Raw genomic sequence first — 27,251 nt, forward strand, 5'->3', positions numbered from 1 at the left:
TTTTACACAACATAGAAATTCAGACCTACACCTAAACAAGTTGACCAATTTAAATCACCTAACAAGGGGAACATAACCTCATTCCGGTTCGCACAGGAACCGGACCCTCACCTGGTCCCATCATGGAGTCTCGCACGGCATTATCAAATCACAACCAGGATCACCACTGGCGGAATGAAACCATGCTCCCAGACGCATGGGCGGCTACCATACTACAGCAGCGAATTAGTACAATACATTGAATTACAGCGAATTCTGTACAATAAATTGTACAGACGAATTCTATCGATCTGTAATTGAAATTTTGGAAAGTAATTGATTTAGAAGGTAATTGAAATTGTACTCTACCTGTTATTTTCAAAACGGTGGCCAAACTTAAGTTATTATTTTCTTTTTTTAACTATGACTTATTGAAATCTATCACAAATACTTATTCATCTCTTATTTAGAGGGCAGAGAGCTCGATGAAAATATTTTTTAAAAACTTTTCCAAGAGAGAGAGGTACCAAGGCAATTTGAAGATAGAGAATTTGGTTGTAGCTCAGATGTGGGTAGATCAAAATATTTTGCATCTTTTGGTCTGGTTGTTGATTTAAGAATATTAAGATTGTATTCACTAATTTATATATATCTGTAGAGAAATATGCAGTAAATGATGTGTAGAGTTACAAGAAATACCTAGTGGTAGAGATTTTATTACATGTGTTAGTGCTGTAATTGTGTGTTTGTTTGTGGGTGACCTAATATGAAACTAGTCCTGATATGAATAAATGGCAAGCATCCCAAGCCAGGCTTACTAAGCAAAATGAAGAATGAATTGATTTCATTCTATTCTCCAAACATTGGCTTTTTAATTTAAATAATTCCTCTTAGAAAAAGAAATTTAGTTCCTCTTTCACTTCTGGTACTTTTAGTGGATCATCATTTAATAACTGGAATGGATAGTATAAAGGAATAAATTAATATACTGCTGTGAATAGAAAAAATATGTATATATATATATATTATAACACATATATATATTATAACACACACATATATATATATATATATATATATATAACAAATTTTATTTACTTTTTTTTTTTCAGAATTACAATGGAGAAAGTAATGTTTGTGACTCAACTCAAAATTGTACGGTTGAGTATGAATGCAATCCAAACCATTATGTAGAAAGTAGTTTAGATGCTACTGTGTCTGCATCAGATGAAGTAAAAGCTTGTGATTTGATACACGGCCCAACCAGTTCTTTGCCAAGTACTGAGGATTACCTTGGTCCATTTAATTTCAAAATACAGTTATCTCCATCATCAAAGAAACATACTTGGGCCGTAAGTGAATTTTATTCAGTTTTATTTAATTAATTGTTCTTTTTAATCATTTATTACTGTAGCTGTTATTTTGTTACAGTTGAATGGATGTGTACCTACTTAATTTTTTTTATTATGCATTTTATTATTGTAATCTAAATCTTGAATTCTCATGTATAGTTGTTTGTTATTTAAAGATGGATAAATGTACAATGGTTTTTGAATTATAAAACGTGCCGTTATTATGCATGTGACAAACGATAAAATGGATATTTTCCTTTATCTAATTTCAAACAATTACAGAATAATCATAACTTAATTAATATAGAACCTGTTATATTTTAGTGTAATAATATCTGAAGGGAGGTCTGTAGTATGCTCTATGGCATTCCTTACACTGCTCTTAACATCACACAGCAACCAAAGTAGTGTATTCTAAAAATCAAATCTGTCGAATAACTGTTGTCTTAGGGTTGTACCTTGATTAGATGTAATTATTCTAATCTTTTATTATTGCTTGTTCATGAATAAATAGAGCTTTTATATTTTATATTAAATTAGTTTTATTGAATACGTAACATATATATATAATATTATGTTGAGTCCATGAAGGCTAATAGAAGACTGACTAGCAATAGAACAATAGCCCATTTATACAGTAGGAAGGAGCCTAGTACAGCTGAATGGAACTGAGTGCAGCTGACCGGAGCTGACTGCATTCATATGGAGCTGCGTGCAGCTGATCGAAAGACCTTTGAAATTTATAGTCCTTAAATAATTTTTAATAACATTAAGTGAAACTGAGTCTGAACAATATCAATTAATTTCCAATGACTTGCACCGTATCTAATTTTATGTCAGTATTATAGTAACGAAATATGTTCTTGTAATTTGTTATTACATTATAATTTTATTATAAATAAAATTATTTGTCTAATATTGTGTTCGAGATGTATATGAAGTAATTGATTTATTTGTTTCTTTAAAGTATTTTTTTTTTCAAGCATGTTAAACTAAGGTTTTGCTATAAATAAACAGTAACAATGACTTATTACAAAAATATATGAAATGAGTTGTTTATTTATTATAGGCAATAATGTTATAATTTTCTTTGACGTGGCATAGTTATTTATGAAAATTGTTTTTAAATAGTACCGTATGCACCAGTCATCCGTTGTAGTGAATCATTTGCAGTGATTATACAACAATTGTCAGTCTGAAATATATTCAACTTCTTCAGTTGTACATGTACAGTTTCATTTATATCCTATAGAATCAATGGCACTACCCGTCAGCACTGAGTGGTAAAGCAATCCAGACAGTAAAAAACTGCTGTTTTCAGTGTGTATAGTTGTCTGAAAGATCTGCAAAATAAAGCTAAAGCAACTATTTACGAAAGATTTACATCTACCCAGAAAGTAATGGCAACTGCTTGCTCGTGCAGCCTTTGCAGTGTGCAAAGATGTGCTGTGAGAGCTTATTTTCTACATCTGTCATCACTGAAATTTGTGATGTCAATGTCCAACAACCATCAGTTTCATTTAAATCCCCTAATAAGAAGATGCCTCATAAAAATTGGGTAACCAGTGTAGTAGGCAGTTTCAATCAGGAATGTATTCGCCATATAATAATGGTGTTTTTTGTGCATGGTGAGTATTTGACTTGTGAGAAAGTGCGTGCAATTTTACTGGAGAAAATTGGATTTACTGGAAGCTTAAAATGCTACATGGAAAGTTATGAAGAGATTGGGTTATAAATACAAGAAATGTAATGATGGTAGAGAGTTCTTAATGGAACGTGCAGATATTGTATTTTCACGTATTAAATTTATGTGAAAAATGCATTCCCTGAGAAAAATTCCCATCTTACAATCGATTATTTACCTTTATGAGATTTAGGTCGACCAAAACCGTGCCAAAAAAATTCATTGGGCAAGATTGTGAATGTAAGAATGGTTTTTGAGTGCTGATAGGTAAAGGGTCATGGCTAATAATTTACCACGCCAGCAGTGCTAACAGTTGAAGAAGCAAGTAGAGGCAGCTTGTAGGGAGGATGAACCGCCTTTAAATTTTACAAATATTATAATATAATAAAATATATATTTTATTATATTATAATAATATTACAAATATTATATTAATTACATCAAATATTATATTTGATGTATGACTACCAAGGCTGATAAAATACTCTTTATTTATATTGATGAAATTATTTTTTTTTATGTTGTCAAAAACAGCCTTTGTATGTTGCCTTTGTAAGTTGGCCTGACAAAGAAAACACAAGAATTTTAGAAATATATATTTTTTTTTGTATTTTTCATTGTAGTCACCTTGCAATTTGATAAATTTAGATTAATGACTTTAAAAATTTTCAGTACCCTCAGTAAAATATGATTTGTCCAACTCTGAAAAATAAGCAGTTGTCTTTGCTATAATCTCATCATTTGAAGTGACGCTTTTCTTCAGCTAGCCATTTCTTCAGGTTTGGGAAGAGGAAGTAATTGGTGAGAGGAAAATATGGCACTTGTGGAAGCATTTTGAACTGTTGGGTCAGTTTGGAGTTTTGCAGCAGAAATCCGAGATATGTGTGCGGGCACATTATTGTAATGGAAGAACTCTCTTTCTTTCTTTTTGGCCAGATGTGGATTTTTAGTTTGGATAGCACCCTTCAATTATTCCAGTAATGAAGCGTAATGCTCCCTGATGATGATCCTGCCTTTTTCCAGATTGTCTATGAACACCACACAATGAGAATGCTAAAAAACCATAGCTTGACCTTTTTTGGAGGTAGAACTGTTTTCGATCTGTTTTTTGCTGTTTGGTTTCTGGTGTGTAATAATGAATTATTTCATCAACTGTTTTAAAATGTCGAAGAAACTCAGTGGAAAAGTCTAAACACCCTTGAGAAGATTCGGTCGGATGTGTTTCTGATTGACTAAGCACTGCACTCATCAAGCGGAATTCTTTTTCATATTTGAAACATAATGTAAAATATGTAGTGGACATAATCTATTGAGGTATTTTCAATGTCAGCAAGGTCGCGTACCTTCAGATGGTAATTATTTAATATGGAGGGTGGTTTTTGGAAGTCTCGAGTGTTTGTCATCTTCAATGAATGTATTACCACGTATAGATTTTGCAGCTTTTTTTCTGGCAAAAATGAAGGGGAAGAATCCTTTGAAGTGGAATCTAACTCTAATTGGATGTTCATCTGTGTTAAGTCTTTTAAAATAAAGTAGTGTGTTTTAAAACGAATATCAGGGTTTTAAAGTTTAGTAATATTTATTAAGTTTTACTTACATTTATAAATTATACATGAAATGGAAGAGCAACTTAAACAGTTTTTCTTATAAGTGTTCAATGTGAGCACCATTTGTTACATGGCACACATCCTGCCAATAGGAGAGTTTATTCCACACTTAAATCAGCAAGTTTGGAGTAATTGATGCAATAGTTGCTTCAATCCTGCATCTCAAGTTGGATAGGTCAACTGGTATCAGTAGCACATACTTTTGATCCTTTATAAAATCCCTAAGAAAAAAATCGCTCAGGGTCAGATCGGACAAATGTGGAGGCCACAGCAAACAAGCCCTGTTATCTGGTCGCTGGTGACTGATGAGCGATCAGGGAGAATTTCATTCTACCATCCACATACAGCGTTGTTATGCCAGTTAGGAGGTGCACCATCTTGTTGTCAAATAAAGTTTTTTACTTCATATTGCAGTCGAGGAAAGAATCATAGTTGTAGCATATCAAGATAGTTCATGCCAGACACACCTGCTTCCATGAAAAAGAACAGCTCATAAACTTGCCATCAGGATATGGCACAAAAAACATTTAGTTTTTGTGGAGTCTTGTTAATACTCAATACTTCATAAAGATTTTCTGATTCCCAGTTATATACATTATGAGAGAGTTTACTTAACATTTCATTAACATTAAATGTTGATTTGTCATTGAATATGACACAATAAAGGAAGGCTTCATCATTACTGTGCATCATTTCATTTGCAAAGCTAGTGTGCAAACCATAATCTGTTGGCTTTAGAGGTTGTAACAGCTGTAAATGATATGGATGTAGTTGTAAGCGTTTCCTTAAAACTCTTCACACAGATGTCACTGGAATTGCTAATTCGTGGCTAATCTTTCTAACAGATTTCCTAGGACTCTGCACAAAAGACTGTTACAATTGAACATTGTCTTCGGACACACTTGGTCATCCTGTACGCTTCCCTTTACAAATACAGCCAGTGATTTCAAATTGTTTATACTATCTAGGAATGTTATTGTCACTCAAGGGGGTCACAACAGAACGCATGTTGAATGGTAATTACAGATTACACTTTGCAAACTGCAATACACAGAACGCTTTCTACTGGGTTGCCATCTTTGCTACTATCACTTTCAAGCAGAAGGTAAAAGTAATGAGTTTATGAGTTTGCTCATAGCTAAAACTGTTTGAGTGGCTCTTTCATCTCATGTAAAATTTATCAATGTACATTAAACTTCAGAAATATTACATCTGTGAGTCAGGACAAGAACTTTCCCAACAAACCCTGGTAAAAGTTGTGCAGAATATAAAATCTTTAGAAATTTCTTTCTTTTTCCTAAACTAAACAACTTTCTGTAAAAATTTGTTATATTTTTGTAAAATATCAGTTTTGTTTATTGATTTTTTTAAAATTTTGGATAAAGTTAATAACTTATGTGAAGTAGTTTTTGTTAGTGCTTAAAATGTTAAATATTTTAAAAACTTTTTGTGTAACTATTTCAAGTTGATTTTTAAGATCGCATTAATTTTTCTGTTTCAGTATTCAGAAATTCTACGAAAAGTATTCATAAATGTTGACAAGGTTTTACTATTACAGTTCAAAGTGGGTGGAAGTAATCCTGTAAATTATGCAGGATTAAGAGTTAGAGCATTGCTGATGTTTGTTGCACCAGACCACATGCACATTCCTGTTGATACGTGCACATTGCACTGGTCCAATTTAGATTCAAAAAATCAAGGTATTTTTATTTAATTTAATATCTATTTTTAAATACCCGTTCCCAAAAAATAAAACAAGTTAGAGATAAGATACCACAGGGTCTCTTTGTATAATCAAAAAATACAACTTGCTTTAAAATTATGTTAAAATATAATTTTAACATAAGTTCTTCAGTTTTAGTTCTTCAGTTGATCAGAGAGCTGTTAAAATAGTAGGCGGATAAGTCATATTTTTGCTTTTGTATGCAAAATGTTTTGTCATTTTTTTAAAAAATGGGAAGGCTAGTTGATAGTTTCAAAAAACAAAGTTTACATTTAACAAAAAATTTTATGGTTAATTGTTGTCGTTTTCTGTAAACTAATAAGATTCATTCTTTTTCGTGTCTTTCAATCTATGCTCAATGTCAGTTGACCTTCAAACTGACAAAAACAATAAAATTCCATTATTTACATGAATTTATAATTATCTATGTATCTTTATTATGTTTTATTTAGATTTAAACATTGTTTCATGCAGTTTAAAATTACTGTATAAAAATAATTAAAAACAATGTAATTGTTTTGTAAAATTAAAATAGTGTCATGCATATTAAACCAAAAAAATACAATGAGTTTTCAATAAAAAAGCCAGAATCCAGTATTGGTTAGATAACTAGTTCCTTTACACAAAATAAACAACGTTTCATAAGATCAAATAATATCAAGAGTGGGAGACTTTAAATTAAGCTTATTAGGAAGGTAGGAATGCTAGATATTTCATGGGAGAGAAGTATTAAAGTTAATGTGCTTAAAATAGTGCTGTTAATAGTTTATTGACAATTAACAATGTGATTATATAAAAAAACCATAATTGTGGTGCTTAAAGAATGTTGCAATTGGAATTTAGTACTTGGTTTGTCAAATTGTCTGTAGAGTTATTTATTATTTAAATATTTACGTATGAAGTTGCTGAGTAGAAGATTAATTTGTGAAATCTCTCTAGCGATTTTGTTGAAAGTTTAATGATCATTTTTTTGTTGGCATTTGGTTGCTATCTTGCCAGAATGAAGATGGAATGGGAGAATGTATGAGACTGTGAGAAGAAAAACTGTTTCATTACTTTTTTGTAAGTATTTTATGGTTAAAATCTTCTGTGTTAATTTTCATTTTCATTCAGGAATATTAATTTTTTCGTATATTTGCCATTTTTATGTTGCTTTTTTATTCATTTTTTAAAATTATTTTTTCCTGATCTTTAGTTGAAGAAATATTTTGTTAATAATCAGTTACCTTAACTATTAAAGAATAAAAATATATTAATGTTTTAGAAATTGGTTCACATTTTCTTTTTCTTTTGTTATTTCAGCACATACAAAAGAAAAATTAGAAATCTGTCATTGTGTAGAATATGGTCTCGTAGGACATGTTATAACTACGGATAATAAACATGCACGTTATGAATTTGATCAGCATAGCAAACGGCATAGTGTCACTGTTCCTCTTGAACCAGTACAGCCTGGATTTGATGTGACAACTGTTGGCTATCAGTTTCACTGTAAAACTTCTTGCCAAAGTGGAATGGCTCGTAGACCGGTCAACTTAATATTTACTTTAGAAACTGAAAGGTAATTGAAACAATTGTTAAATGATTATGTGTAATATAATGTATCTTAATTTTTTGTTCAATGTATACTTTTATATACATATTAATTTATGAGATTATAAAAAATTTCACATGTTGCAAGATGATCGTGTCTGACTTAAAGAAATTTCAAGCTTATATGTTAAAATTGAGGTATATAATGCAAACGTGGGTGTTTGCATACTCTGGAAATGTATATTTTCATCAACTACTGGCTGAACCACTAACAGCAGCTACCCCTTACCCTCATTTTTTTGTGAATATAAATAAATTTTATATCGCATGAAATATATCAAGTCTGACAAGAATTTGAACCTGAGATTTCAGAATGAAAGGTAGAAAGGCTACCACTCCACCATTGATATTAGCATTTATGAAAGGGTCAATATAATTTATTATATATATTTTTTAAAATGACAGCTACTTTTAAACAGTTCTGAATCATTCAGAAAACATTTTAAGAAATATTATAGAATAAAAAATAAGGTGCAGTGTGTGTGAGCATCATCCTGATGAAATAGAAAAAAAATCTCTTTCTTATGTTGTTCCTCTGTTAATTGTCAGGGTAACTACTGTGTAGCAGGTTTATTACTGATGTTAGGTTAGGTGCAATTAATGTAGGTCTTAAAAAAGTATTTTCTGGAGCTAATTTCTGTAGTTTTCTTAATGTTCATGTATCTTATAGAACAGTGAAAAACATTTTTGTGGCCTTTTATTTTTGTATTTGTCTTAATTAACAATTACAAATTAATTCTGAACTGAGTAAAAATAAATTTTATAAGATTTTAGTATCTTTTCATGTATCTCACAAGACTGTGAACAGAATTTTTTGTGGTCTTTTATTTTTGTCTTTATTAACAATTATAAATCAATTCTGAGCCTGGTAAAAGTAATCTGCTGTATTTTATTTTCTTGTTACACCTGTTAGAGGAATTGTGTCAGACACAGTTAATCATTACAATGAGAAATAATTTTCAAAAAAAATTTGTGTAATTAGATACTGCTCTTGATTTCCAGCAAGGATTTTTACCAGATCATGTCTCTATGACAATTATGTAACATCATAATTAAAGTTATTTTTATCTGTCGTAATTATCATTAGGGTTTTTTTTAATATTGATTGTGTTTTAGTGGCGAAGTTATTGGTAGATGCAGCTTACTTGTGAAAATATGTAGTTGTCCAAAGCGTGACAAGGACAGAGAAGAAGGAGAACACTTGAAAAATGGACAGAAAAGTGTATTTTCAGAACCTGGTCACGGGAAATACAAGCTTGTTTCTTCTCATGCATTCAGCAATAGTAATCTTCCATCTCATCAACTACCATCTCTACAGCCACCTGCAAACAATGATCATATTGAACTTCCTTGTAAAAGGATAAAAATTGATCCACAGTTTTCATTCCAGGAAAATCATTTTCAGCAGCAACTCCAGCTTCAGCAGCAGCAACAACAGCAACGACAGCTATTACAACAGTCATTTGATCGACGGGTAATATATTTATTTTTACTTCTAGAATCTAATAAGTAACTGTATTTATTATTACTGGATTGTTTGTGTAAGCCTAAACAAATTGCTATTATTTTATTTAGTATAGAGGCACTGATTAAACAACTGGCTGACTGTACGCTGGGAAGAAGAACTACTTGATTTTCCAATCTCTATAATTGTAGGGGGTGTGGTGTGGTTACAGGAAAAGTTTGGCCTCTTACACTTCTTAAAACCTTAATTAGTTGTGTTTTGTGCTCAAATAGATTTTATATAATCCTATATTTTTTTTTTCAAGCTTAATTACATTCTTGAGTAGTTTTGTAGGTGTTATTTATTACTTTGGAAGGGAACCATCAGTCAGATCAAAACAGAAATATTTCATTTTTTTATGAAAATGATTTCAAATTTTGTTTGTTAGAAATTTTATAAAAATTCACCCGCATCATGTAAGTAACAAAAAATTGTTCTTGAAAAATAGTAGAGGAACTATCCCTTCTGATTTTATAAGTTTATGTAAATATTATATACAACTCATTGCTTTAATTTAAATCGTTTGAAAATGTTTTCTAAAATTGAGATTGTGTAAATTAAAAAAAAAGTACCAAAAGAGAGAGCAGCCTTAATTTTTTTGGCCTAGTCTTTTATTTAGATTTAAATTGGATCCTGAACATGCAGCAAATATCTATTTTTCATCAAAAGGGATGGCCCACTGATAGAGATTTCGAGAAGCAGAAATAATAGACATTGCTAGTTTTCATTCATTTTGCTTTAGTTTTATATACAATGTTATATATTAAAATGCATCTTTGCTGGTATTTACTGACATAACTTTAATTAAATATATGTTACATTGATAGTGCCCATTACAAAGAATTAATTGTTCACTTAACTACGAAAATTGCAGTACAATAAAATTTTTCTAATGGTGTATACCTTGAGAACAATTTAACTGATTTTGATTAATGAAAGTTCAAAACAAAATTATGTAATTTTCTTATAGATTGTGGTCATAGACTCAGAATATTTCTACCCATAAAAGACTAAAACAATGACATTCTCTCGGTGAACCCAGTATTGGGATTATCTGGATAAATTTTATTTTGAAAATAGTAAAATCATATTTAATCATTAGTGTTCGATCCAATCATTAATGATTTGATACTTGTAAAGAAATTTGCGTATAAGAGGCACCAGAATTATTTCTTCTCTTGAGAGTAAAAATGTTTATTTTAGATAAGTTAATTACACTTCGAGAAAGTAGGTGTATTTGTCAGAGTGGTTGTTGATATTCAGTTGCCACTAGGACTTAATATCTTGGTAATATCACCTGCATCTTGGTAAGCATAACATGCTAATATACCAGTAGTGTTTTTTACTAAGATGTAAAATGTAATGAGTAACTACATTTCATTCCTCATTTTCTTTGGTAAACTTGGCGTGATGCTGGTTATTATTGTGAGCATCTGTGTCATTTTTGGGTGTTACTTGTAACTCCTATCAAGTGATTTACATCTGTTATGATTGTGGTAGTTAGAACAAAAAAAAAACATTTGAGTTAATTGAAAGCATAAAATAGTATGATTAAATTACATTGTAATAAATTTGAGAGATAATAAATATAGAGATAAAATATAGAGAAATTAAATTAATTTCTTGTTATAAAATGAAATTACTGTTTTATTAACATTAATGGGTTGTCATACATAATTTTAATTGGAAATCTGTTCTAAAAACAAAAAATAAGTTAAAGAAAGTGAAACATTTGTATTTCAATCTGTAATTATTATACAGTTAAAAGTTATATTAGAATTATAAATATATCTTTGAAACTCTATCCCAGCTTTTTTTTATGGCTGATCCACCTAAAGTATCTGCAGCATAAGAATCACTATCTACAAGTACTTTCCCAGAGAGTAGTAATGTTCAATATATTGCTTCTCCTTGTGAATGAAGTGAAGTCAACACTTGAAGAGATAAACTACATTTTAATAGGCTAGGTATGATATGCAGCTGCTTTGCATATTTGGCTCTGTGGTTAAGGCAGCAGGAAACTACTTCAATTCTCAATTTTCTTTAGCGAGTTTAGCACGGTACTCTAGAAAATATAGTTGTGACTCGTCTATATTAGGTCACCTATAACCATTATGGTTATGATATTAAACTTACATGCATCATCATAATTAATAAAGGTAAGATTAACTTAACCTGTACTAAATCAAAATTATCAGTAAAATATTATTTACCTTGATAAAAGGAGCATATGAAATGTGTGTAAAATATCATATATAGATAACAGTATTTTAACTGTAGCAGTAAGAAATTAATAAAAAATGTATAAATAAGTGTTTTATAGAAAAAAGTAATATTATCTTATTTTAAAAACTATTAATATTTCATGTGGTAATGTAAAACATTACATGTAGATCTATATCACATAAGTGCAATGGATTGTAGTTTTGTGTTTCAGAATTTTGTGTATGAATTCTTTCATTACTTAAATCACTGTTTTAATTAATTTTTTTGTTATTTATTTCACCCTTCTTTTTTAACAGAATTCTAAATTAGGAGGAAGTTCTCTATTTGACTTATGTATATATGTAAATTTAATATAGTTAGTTAATAACTTGCATTTAGTTTAAACTTATTAATTTAAATAATTTTAATTTCAGATTAGTAATTTTTTATTAGTGGTAATGAAATTCAATTGAAAATTATGATACAGATTTTTCTGCAATAATTTGGTTGTTTATCAACTGATTCTAAAAAATGTTTCATTTTGTTTAAAGTGAAAGGTTTAACATTTTAGTTAATATAATCTATTTTGATAAAACTAATGAGCAAAGAGATATGAAGGATTAAAAATTGATATGGCCACCATTTTGAAATTTGTGGACATGTTATTAGAGGATACAAATGTGTACTAAATATTGTTACGATTCCTCACTCCAATTTTTAAGATAAACATTTTTCTTTGAAAAAATGAACAAAAGGAAAATGATTTTGAATGACGAAAAAATGAAGAGAAAATCAACATTTTTTTCAAAGAATAATTTTTTATCATTTTGATGTGTGGAATCTTAAATGAATAGCCAGGTACAATTTTTTTGTTACACAGTTTAAATGTTATTGTTCATCAGCTGTTATTTATTATTTTGTAAATTTTTGCAGCTATGTTTCCCTGGCAGTTATTTTAATTTTAAATTATGCACAGTGTATAAGTCAGTCATTATGTAGTAAAGTATTGTTTTGGTTTTTTACTTTAATTATTAATTTTTTGTCTTCAAGAATTCTGGAAGTTTTACTGATGCATTTTACCTAGCATATAAAATTCTGTTGTTTTATTTAAGTTTTTTCCTACATAAGCTTGAAAATTTGTTGTTGGAATATGATATAGAAATTTTGTATCGAATGAAAAGTGTGAAGCCTGACCGAGATTTTTTTACTCGTAATTTAAATATAATTAATATAGTCACTGTAAATTTGATGCCTCATCTATGTTAAATAACCTCTTATTTCCACTAAAGATTAAATTCAGGTTTTTTACCATTTTTTATTATGGTAAGAGTGGAGTATGATAGTAAGTTATCAACTATCAGTGAGGACCATTTCTTATTGAAACCTTTCATTTTTTGATGTTATGAGAAAATTACAAAATGATTCTATTGCTTATATTTGTGAAATATACTATAATTTTTAATGTATTCTAGTTTTAGAATATAAAAACATTATTTTAATTGCATCTCCCCAAAAATTTATTTGGTCTTTTCTAAAGAAGTTTTTTCTCTTTATAGTGCAGTACATGTAGCGAGAGTGAGATTTCAAGGGATTCTGTGTTAACATCTATTCAGCTTACTCTGGAGAGACTATGTACTCAGACGCAGGAGATGAATGAGCGTGTGATTAATGAGTTAGTTGGAATTAAAGATAGACTTTCTGTAATAGAGGCGAGGCAAAAATTTTCATAAATATTTGGTAAGATTTGGTTAATCTATTAATCTATGATGTTCTATTAATCTGATTGTCTCTTAAGAATAACTGAATAAACATTTTTCATCAAATGAATTTTAATAGATGAATTTAATCAGAGTAGATAATTGGTGTGACCAAATTCTTGTATGTACTCTTATGTTAAACCAATTGGAATCAAGATGTGCTTGATTTTAGAACTTTTAAAAAGTAACAGTGTTTTTTCTACAATTCCCATGCTCTTGAAATAAGTAATAGTAGTAGTGAAATGTTAGTAAACGTTTGTCATGATTATTGACAATATTTTTATATGGGATTCAGTAGTAATATACTGTCAACTCACGATAATAACCGGGAAGAGGATCAGGGATAATCTAGAATTACACCAAAATTGCGGTTGATCCAAAAATAATATTTTATTAGGTAATATTTGTTAATGACCTAATGCTATACTGCAGTTCAGTATTTACGTGCACTGTTATATTAAGGTATAACAGTTACCAATAAAATACAGCACACTTCCATTATACTATTACGTGCCTGGTAAAAGTAATATCCAGAAGTTTATTTAAAATATATATTAACATATAACAGATTTTCACTATCATTAATACTGTATGTAAATAAATTGTATGTATAGTAGTGTATGTATTATGTAATGCATTAATAAAGACTTATTAAAATTACAACATCCAAGAAGAAAAAATATATTAAACAAATTAATAAATTGTGCTTTTTACTCTTTCAGATGGTTTTTTTAAATTACAAATTTACACTTGTCAAAATTGAATTTTATTTGAATATAAAGCACAACACAATTGTAATAATTGAACATGTTAAAGAATGCTATGTATGAATAAATTGAGTGACATATTGCAGTAATGAGTAGAGAAAGCTAACTAAACAAAGCAACCATAGATGCAGAATGAATGCCTTAGTGGTCAGTTAGAAAACTAATGCTTTTTAACTACCATCACGTTAACAAGGTCTATATTTACAGCATTATCATATTCAAAATAAGCTCACATTCAAGTAGCAAATGAAGAGGAGTAAAACCTATTAACAGAAAGATGAAAAAGCTTAACATTTTTAGCTTCTTGATAAGTTTTTAAAACTTTATTATTTCGGAGAGGCATCACAGTTAAGTCAAACTGCTTGTGGATATTGGGAAATGATTGTATTACAAAATGTGTTATTATTTTTTTTTTTATATATTATGTTTTTAATAGTTGGAAACACTAATTACGTAAAAAAATCTTCTTCCGTAACAAAAGAAATAAAAATATATCACTTTCTAATGATTAACAATAAGGGAAAATTAACCATAAAAATGTTATATAAGATAAATTAAAAAAAAAAATTATATATATATAATTTTTTTCTTTTTTTTCTAAAAAGACCCATATCCTCTGTACCAATATAATGTATTTTTATAGTCAGAAACGACCAACTTGAACAATCGAAGTCCAGAATTAATAAGTAAATGAAATGAGATGTACCTTGTTTTTTATTCCAAAAGCACTTTCACGGGATCTTGGCATCATCAGTTGTATAAAATATTTATTTTATTAATATTTATTGTACAAAAACAGGAATGATTTATGATTTATGTTTGATATGTAATTTTATATAAATATATAAAATCACATATCAAACATAAAAAATTGAAATTACAATCATATATACAAAAACAAATGAACTCAATTAAATAAAATAATAGAAAATTTATACTATGTAACCTGGCCAGCCAATCTTACATTACTTAGTAACAGTTACAGTATTTTCCCATCCTACAAAGACTCAACTTGTGTTTGTTACGAATGTGTAATTAATTGAATCTTTTCATTCTTGACACTGCTTACTCTCTAATGTTTGCATTACATCAGTTACACTCAAACCAGCAGCTGCTGTAGTAGCAATAGCATCTTGTGCTCTTCTGCATTAGGTAGCCTTTTGAATCCCATTTCCTGACATATTTAAGCTTTAAAGAAGATATTCTAATTGGTGACAGTGAGGTATCCATTCTTTTATAAGCCTTTAGCATTTACAGATCACTAAATTGTGATTCTGGTTGATCATCCTTTGGCTGAGTTCTCTTTGAGCTAATTCTTGCTTTCATCATGGGCATAACTTTTGACTTGGTTTGAAGTCATAATTTATTAAAGCTTTTAATTGGTCAGCAGAATCAATATCAATAGGCCACAATCCTTTCTGGCTTTGTGCGACTTTTTTCCAAATGGATTACAACAGTCTTTCTTAGGAATTCAAACTTCATCAGCAAAATAGCTTTATGTTAGGAATATATGTCAGCTTCTTCATTAAACCTAATTCCAGATCGCCGCTGTAAAATTTCTTTGTCCATTGCTGATAGTTCTTTCACAGGCAACATAAAAGTTTTTCCATAATTAAATGTTGAAGACTTGTGGTTTTAAGAGCCAGCATCTTGGCCCTTGCCAAAATGGCAAGGGCCAAGAACTTCACTCATTTTAAAATAGTTCAAAACACAGTTGGAGAAGATAACAATAAATGTCAGAACCGATTATAGAAGTTATTCACTAACAACTATGCTAATTCAGAAAAAGTTGATGCTTATATACCCTTTCTTCAGAATAAAGAAGATTCTAGATTTTTTTAGAAGAAATGGAAATTTCTAGAACATTTTAGCAAATGGATTTTTTCAGTTCAGCCTAGAAAGTTCTACAATAGTCTAAAATTTTCTGGAACACTGCAAATTTTTTTTCAAGATACTGCAAATTTTAGAATATTCTTTAAAAAATTAATATTATTCTGAAGTATTGAATGTTTTTTCACCTTTAGTTGTTTTAAGTAACCAGAAATGTCCACAAATTAAAAATCTGTCACATGCAAAAGATTAATTATCTTTGAAAAACTTTCTTACTAAATGTAATGTATGGGTCAAAAACTAAAATTCATGGATTATGTTGCTTAAAAGCTGTCCTTTCTTTCTATTATAAACTATCAAAATCTGAGAAGGTATACATAAGATACAAGTCTTTGGAGATGGGCCAAAAATCAAGATACAAAAGTTTTGGCTAAATTTGGTTAAGGATTTTTCCTGACGTAAGATTCCAATTGCTTTGAAACTGCAGGATTCTACATATAATTATTCCCTTTTTCAAATTACAAAGTCTCATTCCGATTAAAGAATTAGATAAGGAAATATATAAGCTAAATCTTTGACTTCCAAAATGTTGTGACAAATTTTTGGCTGAATTTCAGCTGGTTTATCTCAAAACCAAGTTCCAAAAGAAACTTGTAGCTAACATATTCAGATATAACATAAAAAGTTAACCATAGTACCAAAATTTGAATGTGTATATTGTTTCCATCAAAATTGTTTGTCAAAGATAACAAATTTTACACGTGTCCACAAACTATAGGTACCCCATTTTCAAGAGGCCACAAAAAATCAGCCATAGCAGATAAAGAGCTGCAATTTAGTGAAATGGCATTACAGAATATGGGAAACCTCCACCAAAAATTTGATGATATTTGGAGAAGGTCAACTGGGAACGATTTTCAAAACTGGACTGCTTGACATGGAATGATCCAGTTAGCATTTTTTTTAAATTGTATGAATTTTCTGTTCATGTATGTATTGGGTGAGGGTATAAATATCTTAATATTAATTTCTAAATTAATAATGAATTAATTATTGAGATTTCTATTTTTTTAAATGTGTGCTTATTGCTCGTCAAGGGATCTCTATTGTTTCTTGTTTGTAAACTGAATATGTTCTTAAAACAAATCTTTTAAACTAAATAAATAAATAAAATTAATTAATGAATATAGTTCATTAATGCTGTTTAATTTTGGTTACGATTGGTTAAGTGATGGAGAGATACAGTCAAGTGATGGAGAGATACAGTCAATGTCTGTCTTGTATCTCAATATATCAAAATTTTATTTAAAAGTATAATAATTTTTGTTTTACATCTCCTTTATTTGCATATTTACATGCTTTAAATTTTCCTCCAAAGTGTTAAAATTATTCATTAGCCAGAGTTGTCTTTGCAATTTAAAAAAAATTTTTTTTTAGTAGGTTGATTTTATATTTAATACATTTGGATGTTTAAACTTTGACAGCAAAAATTTACCTGTGGAGAATGGAGTTTATTGATGCTTTCTGCAGGATGGTTGATGTGCTATCACATAGTAAGCTGGTCAGTTTACAGTGGAGTTTATTGATGTCCTGGGCCACTTGCCCTTCTTAGTACTAAATATAAAAGATGATAAAATCGAAGACTTAAATATAGAGATTTTTAACTACTAGTCAGATCACTGATAAAGGGTAAAATCAGTTCATTAGTAATTACATATTTGTAAAACATTATTATGTTTTCAGGCAGAAAAGATTTATTTATTATTAATAATTGAATGGGAGATTTATTAATTTTTTTATATCTTTTTTTTTGTTTCAGGATGTTTTCAAGTTCAGTTCAATTTGTCTTTCATATATTTTAGTTTATATTGCTTAATAGTGATTAGTATTTGTTAATTAGTTTAGGATAATAATTTGTGTTAAGTATAGTTAACCCTTAGGTGAAACATGGACTGCGTATGCGTGATTGTGTATAAGTATATGCAGGTATGTATTAAAAATTATATTGGTAAATTGTATTCTATTCTACTGTATTCTAGAACGCATCTAGTTTTTATTTAATCTTGATAAAAGACATAAATGATTTAATGAGAACAAGAATATTGCTGGGAAAATCGATGGAAATATTATTATTGAAGTCATTGCAGTCAGGATGAAAAATAAAATCAATAATTTTTTCTCCCACATTGTATCAAGTTTATGTTAAATTGAGATGGCTGTGAAAATTAGCCTATTTAAGAAAAAAGTAAAATTAAAATATTTCTGTTTTAGCTGTATTTATTGTATTTTTATAATCAAAAACCAACATGAATAACCCAAGTACAGAATTACAAATTAAATGAAATGACACTTACCTTAATTTTTTATTCCATAAGCACTTTCGCAGAATCGTGCATCATCAGTTGTATAAAATATTTATATATCAAACATAAAAAATTAAAATTACAATCATATACACAAAAACATATAAAGTCAGTTAAATAAAATAACTACATATATATAACATAATTAAAAAAATTAAAATTAAATTTAAAAATGAAATAAATAGAAATCTTATAGTATGTAACCTGGCCAGTCAGGGTAACTACTCTTTATTTTTAAAATTAAATTATTTAATTATGATGTCATATTTATGTATATGTAATTATTTTATTTAATTGACTTCATATGGTTTTGTATATATGATTGTAATGTTAATCTTTTTAATTAAAAAAAAAAAAAATTACATTTGATAGGTAATTTTATATAAATATGTCTTATATACACATGATATCCCACGAAAGTGCTTTTGGAATAAAAAAAAGTGTCATTTCGTTTACTTTGTAAGTTTGTACTCTGGTTGTTCAAGTTGGTTTTTGATTATAAAAATACAATATATTGGTACAGAGGAATATAAATCTTATTGACTTAAAAAATATATATATAAAACTTTCTGAAAATTTAAGTTATTCATAAAAATACTGACCACTGTGCCATTTAACCTCAAATGACAACAAAATAACCACTAAACACAGTAACAGAAAACCTTAAAACTAATACCAAAAGTTGACTTTCATGGGATTCCGCATCATCAGTCGGTACAAAATCTTACAGATTCTTCTTATCCTTCTTATAGATAAAAATGTATTTTACCCGATTCTTAGCGTTACCAAATCAACACCAATAGGAGGTGACTATACTTCATTTCTCTCTTTTTTTTAAAAGTAGCCAGAGGCAGGTGCAGCCAGTTATGTCGCACATACAGTAACGGTGTGTTGGTTGAGTTGCCCCTTAGAAAACCGTACACTGTTGCACCCCTTTTCATGTTACATATTGCTTGTCTTTACATATTGATGATTAAAGTTGGATAGCATTTACGTATTAATTAGTTGGATATTGTTGCATTAGCTTCTTTCTGATTCCATATTTCTTAGGCATACTGTAAATATTTATATTGTTTGATTTCAGTAGTATTTAAATTTATTGTGTTAACAAATTTATGCAGGTTTATGATGAAAACGATTGAATTCCGTGACAGTAAACATCCAGCCTAGTAAACCACTATTGTATAGTACGCTGTGAGAATGGAAACTTATATGACTGGCTTTTCATGTGAGGGTTAAGAATATTGCACATCTTAGTAGTTGTCTGCTTTAAAAGAGTGTGACAACTCATTTTTTATACTTGTGATGTTTTTATTTTGATAAAAATGTGCCTTTTAAAATTAAATAATTGCTTATTTGATGGTTTTCTTAGTAGTATTAATTTTATAATAGTGGTAATGGTGAAACTGTTATAAAGTTTCTATTTGGGTTCCTGTGCATAGTTTTTATAAAACTTATACATATAAACTTAATTAATGAGAGAAAATCATACATTACATTTATTTTTTTTTTAATTTATAGTGTTTCAATTTTATTGATCATAATAATCTTGACTTCACAGTATTAGTTAATCCGATTGTATTCTGTTTTAAGATTTGTATCTAAAACATACTAAAAGTTTAATATAAGGATATTAATAGTTAAATTATTATTATTTTGCAGATGTAGGATTACAATAAAATATATGACAAAAGTCTAGAAAGACTTTTTATTTGATATAATGAACTCTGATGCTCAGTAAATTGTTAATATGAGATTATTTTATTCCCTAATGAATTGCACAGCAATTTAAGAGTGGGAGGGAATTGTGATTCAAGTTTTATCAGTTAATACACGTAAGATGCGGTTTAAAAGTAAGGTCTGATTGGTAACAAAATGAGAAAAGTTGAAAAAAATGAGAATTTTATTAATGGTTTCAAATACATATTTACTTTATTTTTCTACATATCACCTTTTCACTCCAAACTGTTTTGATATCTTAAAATAATCTTTTTTAGACCCACTGCATAAAATTCCACCACCTGGGATTGCAGCCACTTATGCACCGAGATTTTCCAACTCTTCACTTTCCTCGAATCATTGAAAAGCAAGCCAGTTTTTGTGATATAGGAAGCGATGGTAGTTGCTGGGCGTGAGAGCACGTTTATAAGGGGAATAATAAAAAATCTCCCATTCGAATTTTTGAATTGTTTCTGTTGTGCAAGCAGCTATGTGTGAATGTGTGTTATCGTGAAGAACAGTTCCTGATCTCAGCATTTCCCATATTTGATTTTGAATAGCTCAATGTAGTTTAGAAAGTATTTCACAGTACTTATGATGCGATGGATTTTCCAAGTTCCATGAAATTGAACAAAAGCACATACAGTTGCCATGATTTTCCTTTGAGACTGGGCTTGTTTGAAGTTTTACAACTTAGGTAAACCAGAATGATGCCACTGCATGGATTTTTGTCTCGTTTCAGCATTAACATATGAAATCCACATTTTGTCACCTGTAAAGATATGGGAAAAAAATTTGTTTTCCTTGTGATTATAGTGGCTAAACAAAGGATGTGCAGATGTCATTCTGTGATCTTTATGAGCACTTGTCAACTTTTGGCACCCATGGTGCACACAGTTTATGGTAGCCTAGAGTATCAGTCAATGATTCTCAACAATGGTTGTCTTTGAAACTTCTGGAAATTCTAAAGAAAAATTGCTGATTAAAGAATGATGATTTTCCCTCGCTTTGCATTTACATTTTCTGTTCTTCATTAACATTTGAATGGCCTTCCTTAAACTCATGACACCATTACCTCACTTTTCTTTTTATCCATGACAGAACAGAGACAGTATAATATGTTTGGGTAAGAGCTTTTTTTGCGTGTGTTGTGTGCATGCATGTCTGTTAACATTTTCCTCAAAAACTACTGGACTGATTTTAAAGCGGTTTTTTTGTATTACATAGGTAACACCTCAGAACAAGTTCTTAGTTTTACGGTTATAGGTCATCAGTGGACGTTGCAGTAGATGTGTTTCTAAAACTGTTGGACTGATTTTAATGTGGTTTTTTGCATATTGCATAATTGACAATGAATTCTGTGGCATTATGTACTCTTGCATTTAGAAATCTAATACTGATTGACCTTCACAGCTTGCAGGAATTGTTATTACTGCACTCATTTTGCAGCAGTACACATTGTTTCACAAAGGCAAACAACAATGAACTGATGGTAATGTGGTGGTTATTTGCCCAACAGACCATTTAACGCTGCTGTGCATGCACAAACCAATCAGTGTTACTAATTGCTATTTATAACTCATTGGTCCTTACTTTTGAACCGCACCTCATATTTTTTTTTTTTATCTTTTTCTTAGGTTACTTGACCTACATATTCAGTTAATTCTTGGTTGGTGAGTGAAGAAACAACCTCCAGCTTTGTTTGTCTTTTTAAAATTTCTTATCAATAAAACCTTGTCAGTATTATATTCTCAACTATATATCCTCAAGTTTCCACTTAGCCACTTCATCCTAGCATTTCTAGTCACTTTTTGTATATTTTCAACTTGAAGATAGTTTTTCACCTCTTTCAACATAAGGTCCCAAACCATTACAAATTTTTTAGTTTTAAATCTTTTAAGTCTTTTTTCTTAATTCTTCCTTTCTCATCCTATTGGTTTTAATTTTTACTGGTATGCTCAATAGGGATTCCATTTCAGTAACCGCAGTTTTGCGTTTGTCTGATTTGTTAGCCATGTTTCTGCTCTATATAAAAGTATAGATGCTAAGTAAATCATAAGCTGATTTTTTACATCATATCGGTTTATCTTTATTAACACAAGCATCTTGTACTTTGATAAAAACCTCCAGCTAGCAATACTAGTCTATTAATATCTGTATTTATTTCCCCAATCATTAGATGCTTCTTAAATACGTAAATGGATCCCCATCTACAGATTTCTTTATTGAATCTTTTTTAATTGATTTGTAATTAGTACAGTTATCTTTACTTTTCTTAGTTACCACATTCCCTACTTTTTATTACTTATCCCCATTGACTGACCTGATTTTTGCACTTTATATTCATCATCTCCTGTGACCACTGGTTTATCTGTAAACAACCAAATTCTCATTCTTGCTTGCCTACAATTCATTTTAACTTAAGTTTTTCATTCATTATTGTGATAAGTTGTACACATGAAAGAACACTTCCTTATCTGAAGCCAGTTTGAAACGTGACATTTTTAGAAATCACTTTAGATTCTTTGGACTACATTCACATAAACTATATGTCAATCGCTCTACCTCTTCAGGTCAGCTCTAAGTGCTCTTCATATTTTTCTAGGTGTACTATCTGTAGTTATATTAATATTAATTGCAAAATTAACTGTTATCACACTCCCAAGAATGTTACCATTCTGTCAGAATCTGAATATCTTATACAGTTAAACTTGGTTAATTTGAAGCTAAAGGGAAATAATTTATTTTTTCAATTTACTCAGATATAATTTTTTCCACCTTTGTTATAAAAAAAAAAAAAAAAAGTATGATACTGGTTTTTTCCCCAATATTCTGGTAATTTTTTTTTCATTTAACTGATGTTATTGCATTTAACTAAATAAATTGAATTAAATTAATAAAAAAGGTTGCTGTACATTAATTACTATTGTATATCCTACCTGGTTAACTTCATAACATCGCTTCTTTAAAATAATATTATTTCTTATAATTATTTTCTATAAAAATTTCATAAAAAATAAATTTAAAGAGTTTTTGTAGGTATATTAACCTTGTTTTTGTACGTCTAAGAAACATGTCACTATTACTATAAGAATGTGCTGTTTTGATATTACAACTGTCTTTGTCTATTGTGTTTAGGTTGAGTTTTAAGTAATGCTCTATTTCAGAATGTTTTTATATCGGGAGAAAAACATAATTTAAACATCAGCAATGCTGAAGAGTATTTATTGAGAGAGACTATTTCATATTGGGTGTAGTTTTCATTACATCTCAGCACATCCTTGGCAGTAAAAGGGTTAAATATGTGTAAAACAAGTCAAAGAAATAAATTGTGAATATAATTCATTATGGCTGATTTTTATTCTATTTTCATCATTATTAAAATGTAAACCTGCTTTGCTTATTCTTGTTATTGTAACTGATTCAGTTAGTTCACCATACTAAATTTTCCTGGGCTTACTAAAGTAAGAAACTTACAAAAAAACTTACTAAAGTAAGTTTCTTGTGATAAGAAAAAGTTAAAGTTTCTTGTTTGTAAAATATTGAGGAGCTGATAAATTCAATTTTTTTAAATATGCGAACAGAATTAATTACTTGTACAATGTAGAGGATTAGTGCATTCAGAATGGTTTTCTTACAATATTTTAAAATTCAACCAGTTTATAATTATTTAATAACTGTTGTGTTTTTGAGAATGACATTTAATTATTATAGTAGGGTTTTGTTTAATCAGGTGCAATTATATACTAATAGACTTTTAAAAATTTCCTGTCAGTGGGTTAAGTAATCTGATTTTACTTAAAACTGTAAAATTATTTTATTTAAAATATGTTGGTTTATAGAAAACAAGTGTCTTAGATAATGATGTGTTGTGTACTGTAGTTGTTATATAGGACTCACTTTATTTCATAACAGGGAATAAACATGTTATCGTAACAGGGTGAGAATGTTGGTTCTAGAGTTTTTAATTATTTCTGAGATCATTTGCCATTATTTTTGCTCATTAATTTTGATTGATAAATAACCATTAAATGGTGGTTTTTTTGCAAGTTTCAGTTAAAGTATATTATTTTGTATTCCTAAGAAATGAAGTAGTATATATTTATATATGTATAATTGTGTCTGTTTGTTGATTAATTTTTTACATTATTTGTTATAGATTTGATTGCTTAATAAATTTAAAAAAGTTTTTGCTGTTTTGTTTATTTAATATTTGTATTGTATTTATACACTTTAAATACAATTAAAACATTGTTAGTTAGATTAAGCTACTTATTTTAAACTTTTATTTGTGTATTTATAATGGAAACCTTAGAGTACAAAGTATTGTAACTAATTTAGTAATTTTGTATAAAATTACAAGAAAATTAGAATTATTTAGAAAATTAAATCTAAATTTAGAAATTATTTTTAAAAATTTGTTAATTTAGTTGTATTGAAATTTATGTTTGAATAGTCATGTAATTCTGCATAAAAAACAATTATTGTATTTTTTTTAAGTAATACAGTAAAACCCCACTTATCCAGATTTAGACCTCTAATAATTATCCAATACGTTTTAAAGTGAGGATGGTAGGTATGTCAAATGCTGGCATTCTTTTTTACATATTCACAAAAATCTATAACTGCACTCCGGTATTTACTGTAATTTTAATTTTTTCTGGGTAGGTGCAACCCATAACACTGTACCTTCACATCTTCTTTTTTGAAAAGAAAATGGCTTTTTACAAATTAAAATGGTAGTCTTATTTACATTTTGTCCAGGTATTGTGAAATATGACCACCATACAGATCTGTTTTACAAAACTAACACTATTTATGCGTGTATACATAAATAGTCATAAGTTTTGTATTGCCCCCATCCGTGAAAATTGTAACTTACAGTTTACAAGCTCATTACTAAGTTTGTCTTTGTTGCTCTATTTTATAAGTTTTTCCAAATAAATTTGAAGATTTTTTAATCAAACAATTGCATTGTCTGTACAGACGAATTGAAAATTACCTATAATTTTGTTATTAACATTGCTTATTTTATAGCATAATAGTCTGTAATTGGATAAAACAATTATGTATAGCCTAATGTCATTCAGATGTTCAAGATATTTTGCTACTGGATAGTTAACCGATTTACTTTTGTGTTTATTTGCAGTTTTAAATTTACAGGCCAGGGGTTTTACTGTATTTATAAGCGACACAAAATAAAATGTCTTGTTAAGTGGTAGTTATTGAATACAATGAGAACATTTATTTAGGCATTTAAATATACAAAACTTAACTACAGATTTTGTAAATTCTTAAATTTGTAATTTAGAATATGACTTTTTTCACACTTTTATATATATAATACCTTTATTGATAGGTAGGTAATTATCATGGTTGTTACATTTTGTTGTTATTTTTATTCGGTGCTATTTTATTGTTATTTTTTATTAAGCTATTTAATTATAAGTTGTAATACAATGAAACGTTTCCAAGGCAAAAATCAAGGGTCATCAAAAGAAACATTGGTTTTGGTGGGATTGTATTAAGTGGCTGTTTTATATAAATGATATTATAAAAAATATTAATTGGCTATAGTTTAATAAGTGTTTGTTTTGTCACTTGTCAAATATTTTATCAAATAAATTTTATAAATTTAAAAGAGTTAAAAAATTAAAATGTTATACTAAATGTAAATTATCTAATTCGTTAATTACCACATTCGGTCAAAGATTTTGATGGCAGAAGTAAAAAAAAAATTAGTTTCATTCCCATTATGATGTAATTTTTATTAATATTCAAACTACCCGTTCGAACTTAGACTTTTCCAAAATCTTATCGCTTGCTAAAGGTGAGCTTGATGCATAATAGTACTAAACTAAATATCTTTCAAGTGCATTAACTGTTAGGTGAAGTAAAATTTCTGGTGGGTTATCCGTTTCAAAATTCTGCTACACTATTACGATTCAAGATTACTTCTATCTTTATAAGAAATAGTAAAGATACTACCAGATAAAAACTGGATATGCCTTTTTGTAGAGTTATATCTCAATTTTGTAATTTCATATTATTACAAAGAATGTAGGTAGTATGTTGTCAAATTGTTCCCATCAAGGCTGGAAAAGATGCATTTCTTCATCTATAAAACATTCACTTGATCAAACTTTGGGTTTCATTGTAAGGCTGATTAGAAAGGTTTTGCTGCAAATTTAATTTCATTATCATATCACATTTTATTGTATATATGTATATATATATATTGTTGGTAATAATAAAAATAAATTTTGAAATTATTTAAATTTAGTGCAATCAATAAGTGTTCCTGTTAGTGGGAAGTCTTGATTTTACAAAAGATCAGAAAGTTAGAATTAAAATTTTGTACAGCTCTATGTTCAGAACAACATTGTTAATGTATTATAGGACATGATCTCTGTAAACTGCCTAATTTTAAAAAGACTTCCAACCTTTGCAGGGTTAGCGTAATTTTTTATCTTTATTCAGTTACGTTTAGAAAGTGATTCTGTTTATTTATGGTAAGCAATACAAAATTACTTCCATATTATTATTTGATAGTTATTTGTTTTATTTGTATTATTAATTTTTTTTTGGTCATTTTTTGTAATGATTGTTTTTTTTTATTTGTTACTTTGATTAAATCATGTTATTTAGCAGTTGTTCATTTTTTTATTATTTTAGTACATAAATGCCAAAATTGACTTATTCTTATAACAAAATAAAAAATGAGGAATACCTTACAAGATCATTAGCCAGCAAACAATTTACATTGGCAAGGAATTACACAAGATTGATTACCTGTAAGGGCTTTGAATTGCCTGGGTTTTTCACAAGGTGGTATTTTTAGTCTTGGAAGACCAGTTCTTTTTAAATTTACAATCTTAAGTAATATGTTAACTAATGCTAGTTACAGTGAAGAACACTGAGAAAAAATTTTTGTTCAGGAAACACCAGCAATTTTTGATATATTTAGATATATTTAAATTGACATATAGATCAGATGGTTTTTGAAAACAAAAGTTAAGAAAATGCTAAGCTATTTAGAATATGCAGTCCCTATGCAGGAGTACATGTGGGAACTCTTTCATGTAGAATTTGCTTAAACTTTTAGCTGTAAGTTATCAACAACCTGTTTCCCACATGTGGTTGAATGTACTACTGATAAGAGCCTTGT

At 28.8% G+C, this 27,251-nt stretch overlaps 1 protein-coding gene across 2 annotated transcripts in view; it reads left to right on the forward strand.

Annotated features, from left to right (window-relative positions):
- The window catches only part of LOC142324770 (uncharacterized), a 51,533-nt gene extending 24,797 nt beyond the window's left edge, over positions 1 to 26,736 (forward strand). The window contains exons 4-9 of one of the 2 annotated variants that reach the window (XM_075365742.1): positions 1,092 to 1,331; positions 6,124 to 6,322; positions 7,648 to 7,906; positions 9,055 to 9,412; positions 13,204 to 13,384; positions 17,821 to 26,736. In XM_075365742.1, coding sequence (XP_075221857.1) covers positions 1,092 to 1,331; positions 6,124 to 6,322; positions 7,648 to 7,906; positions 9,055 to 9,412; positions 13,204 to 13,377 — 1,230 coding nt within the window. In that variant the 3' untranslated portion in view covers positions 13,378 to 13,384; positions 17,821 to 26,736. Of the gene's footprint in view, positions 1 to 1,091; positions 1,332 to 6,123; positions 6,323 to 7,647; positions 7,907 to 9,054; positions 9,413 to 13,203; positions 13,385 to 14,126; positions 14,410 to 17,820 lie in introns of those variants that run through there. The other variant, XM_075365743.1, reaches the window with a different exon arrangement.
- Positions 26,737 to 27,251: the final 515 nt, after the last annotated feature.

Source organism: Lycorma delicatula, chromosome 5 (genome assembly GCF_047948215.1).
Source record: "Lycorma delicatula isolate Av1 chromosome 5, ASM4794821v1, whole genome shotgun sequence".
NCBI lineage: Eukaryota > Metazoa > Arthropoda > Insecta > Hemiptera > Fulgoridae > Lycorma > Lycorma delicatula.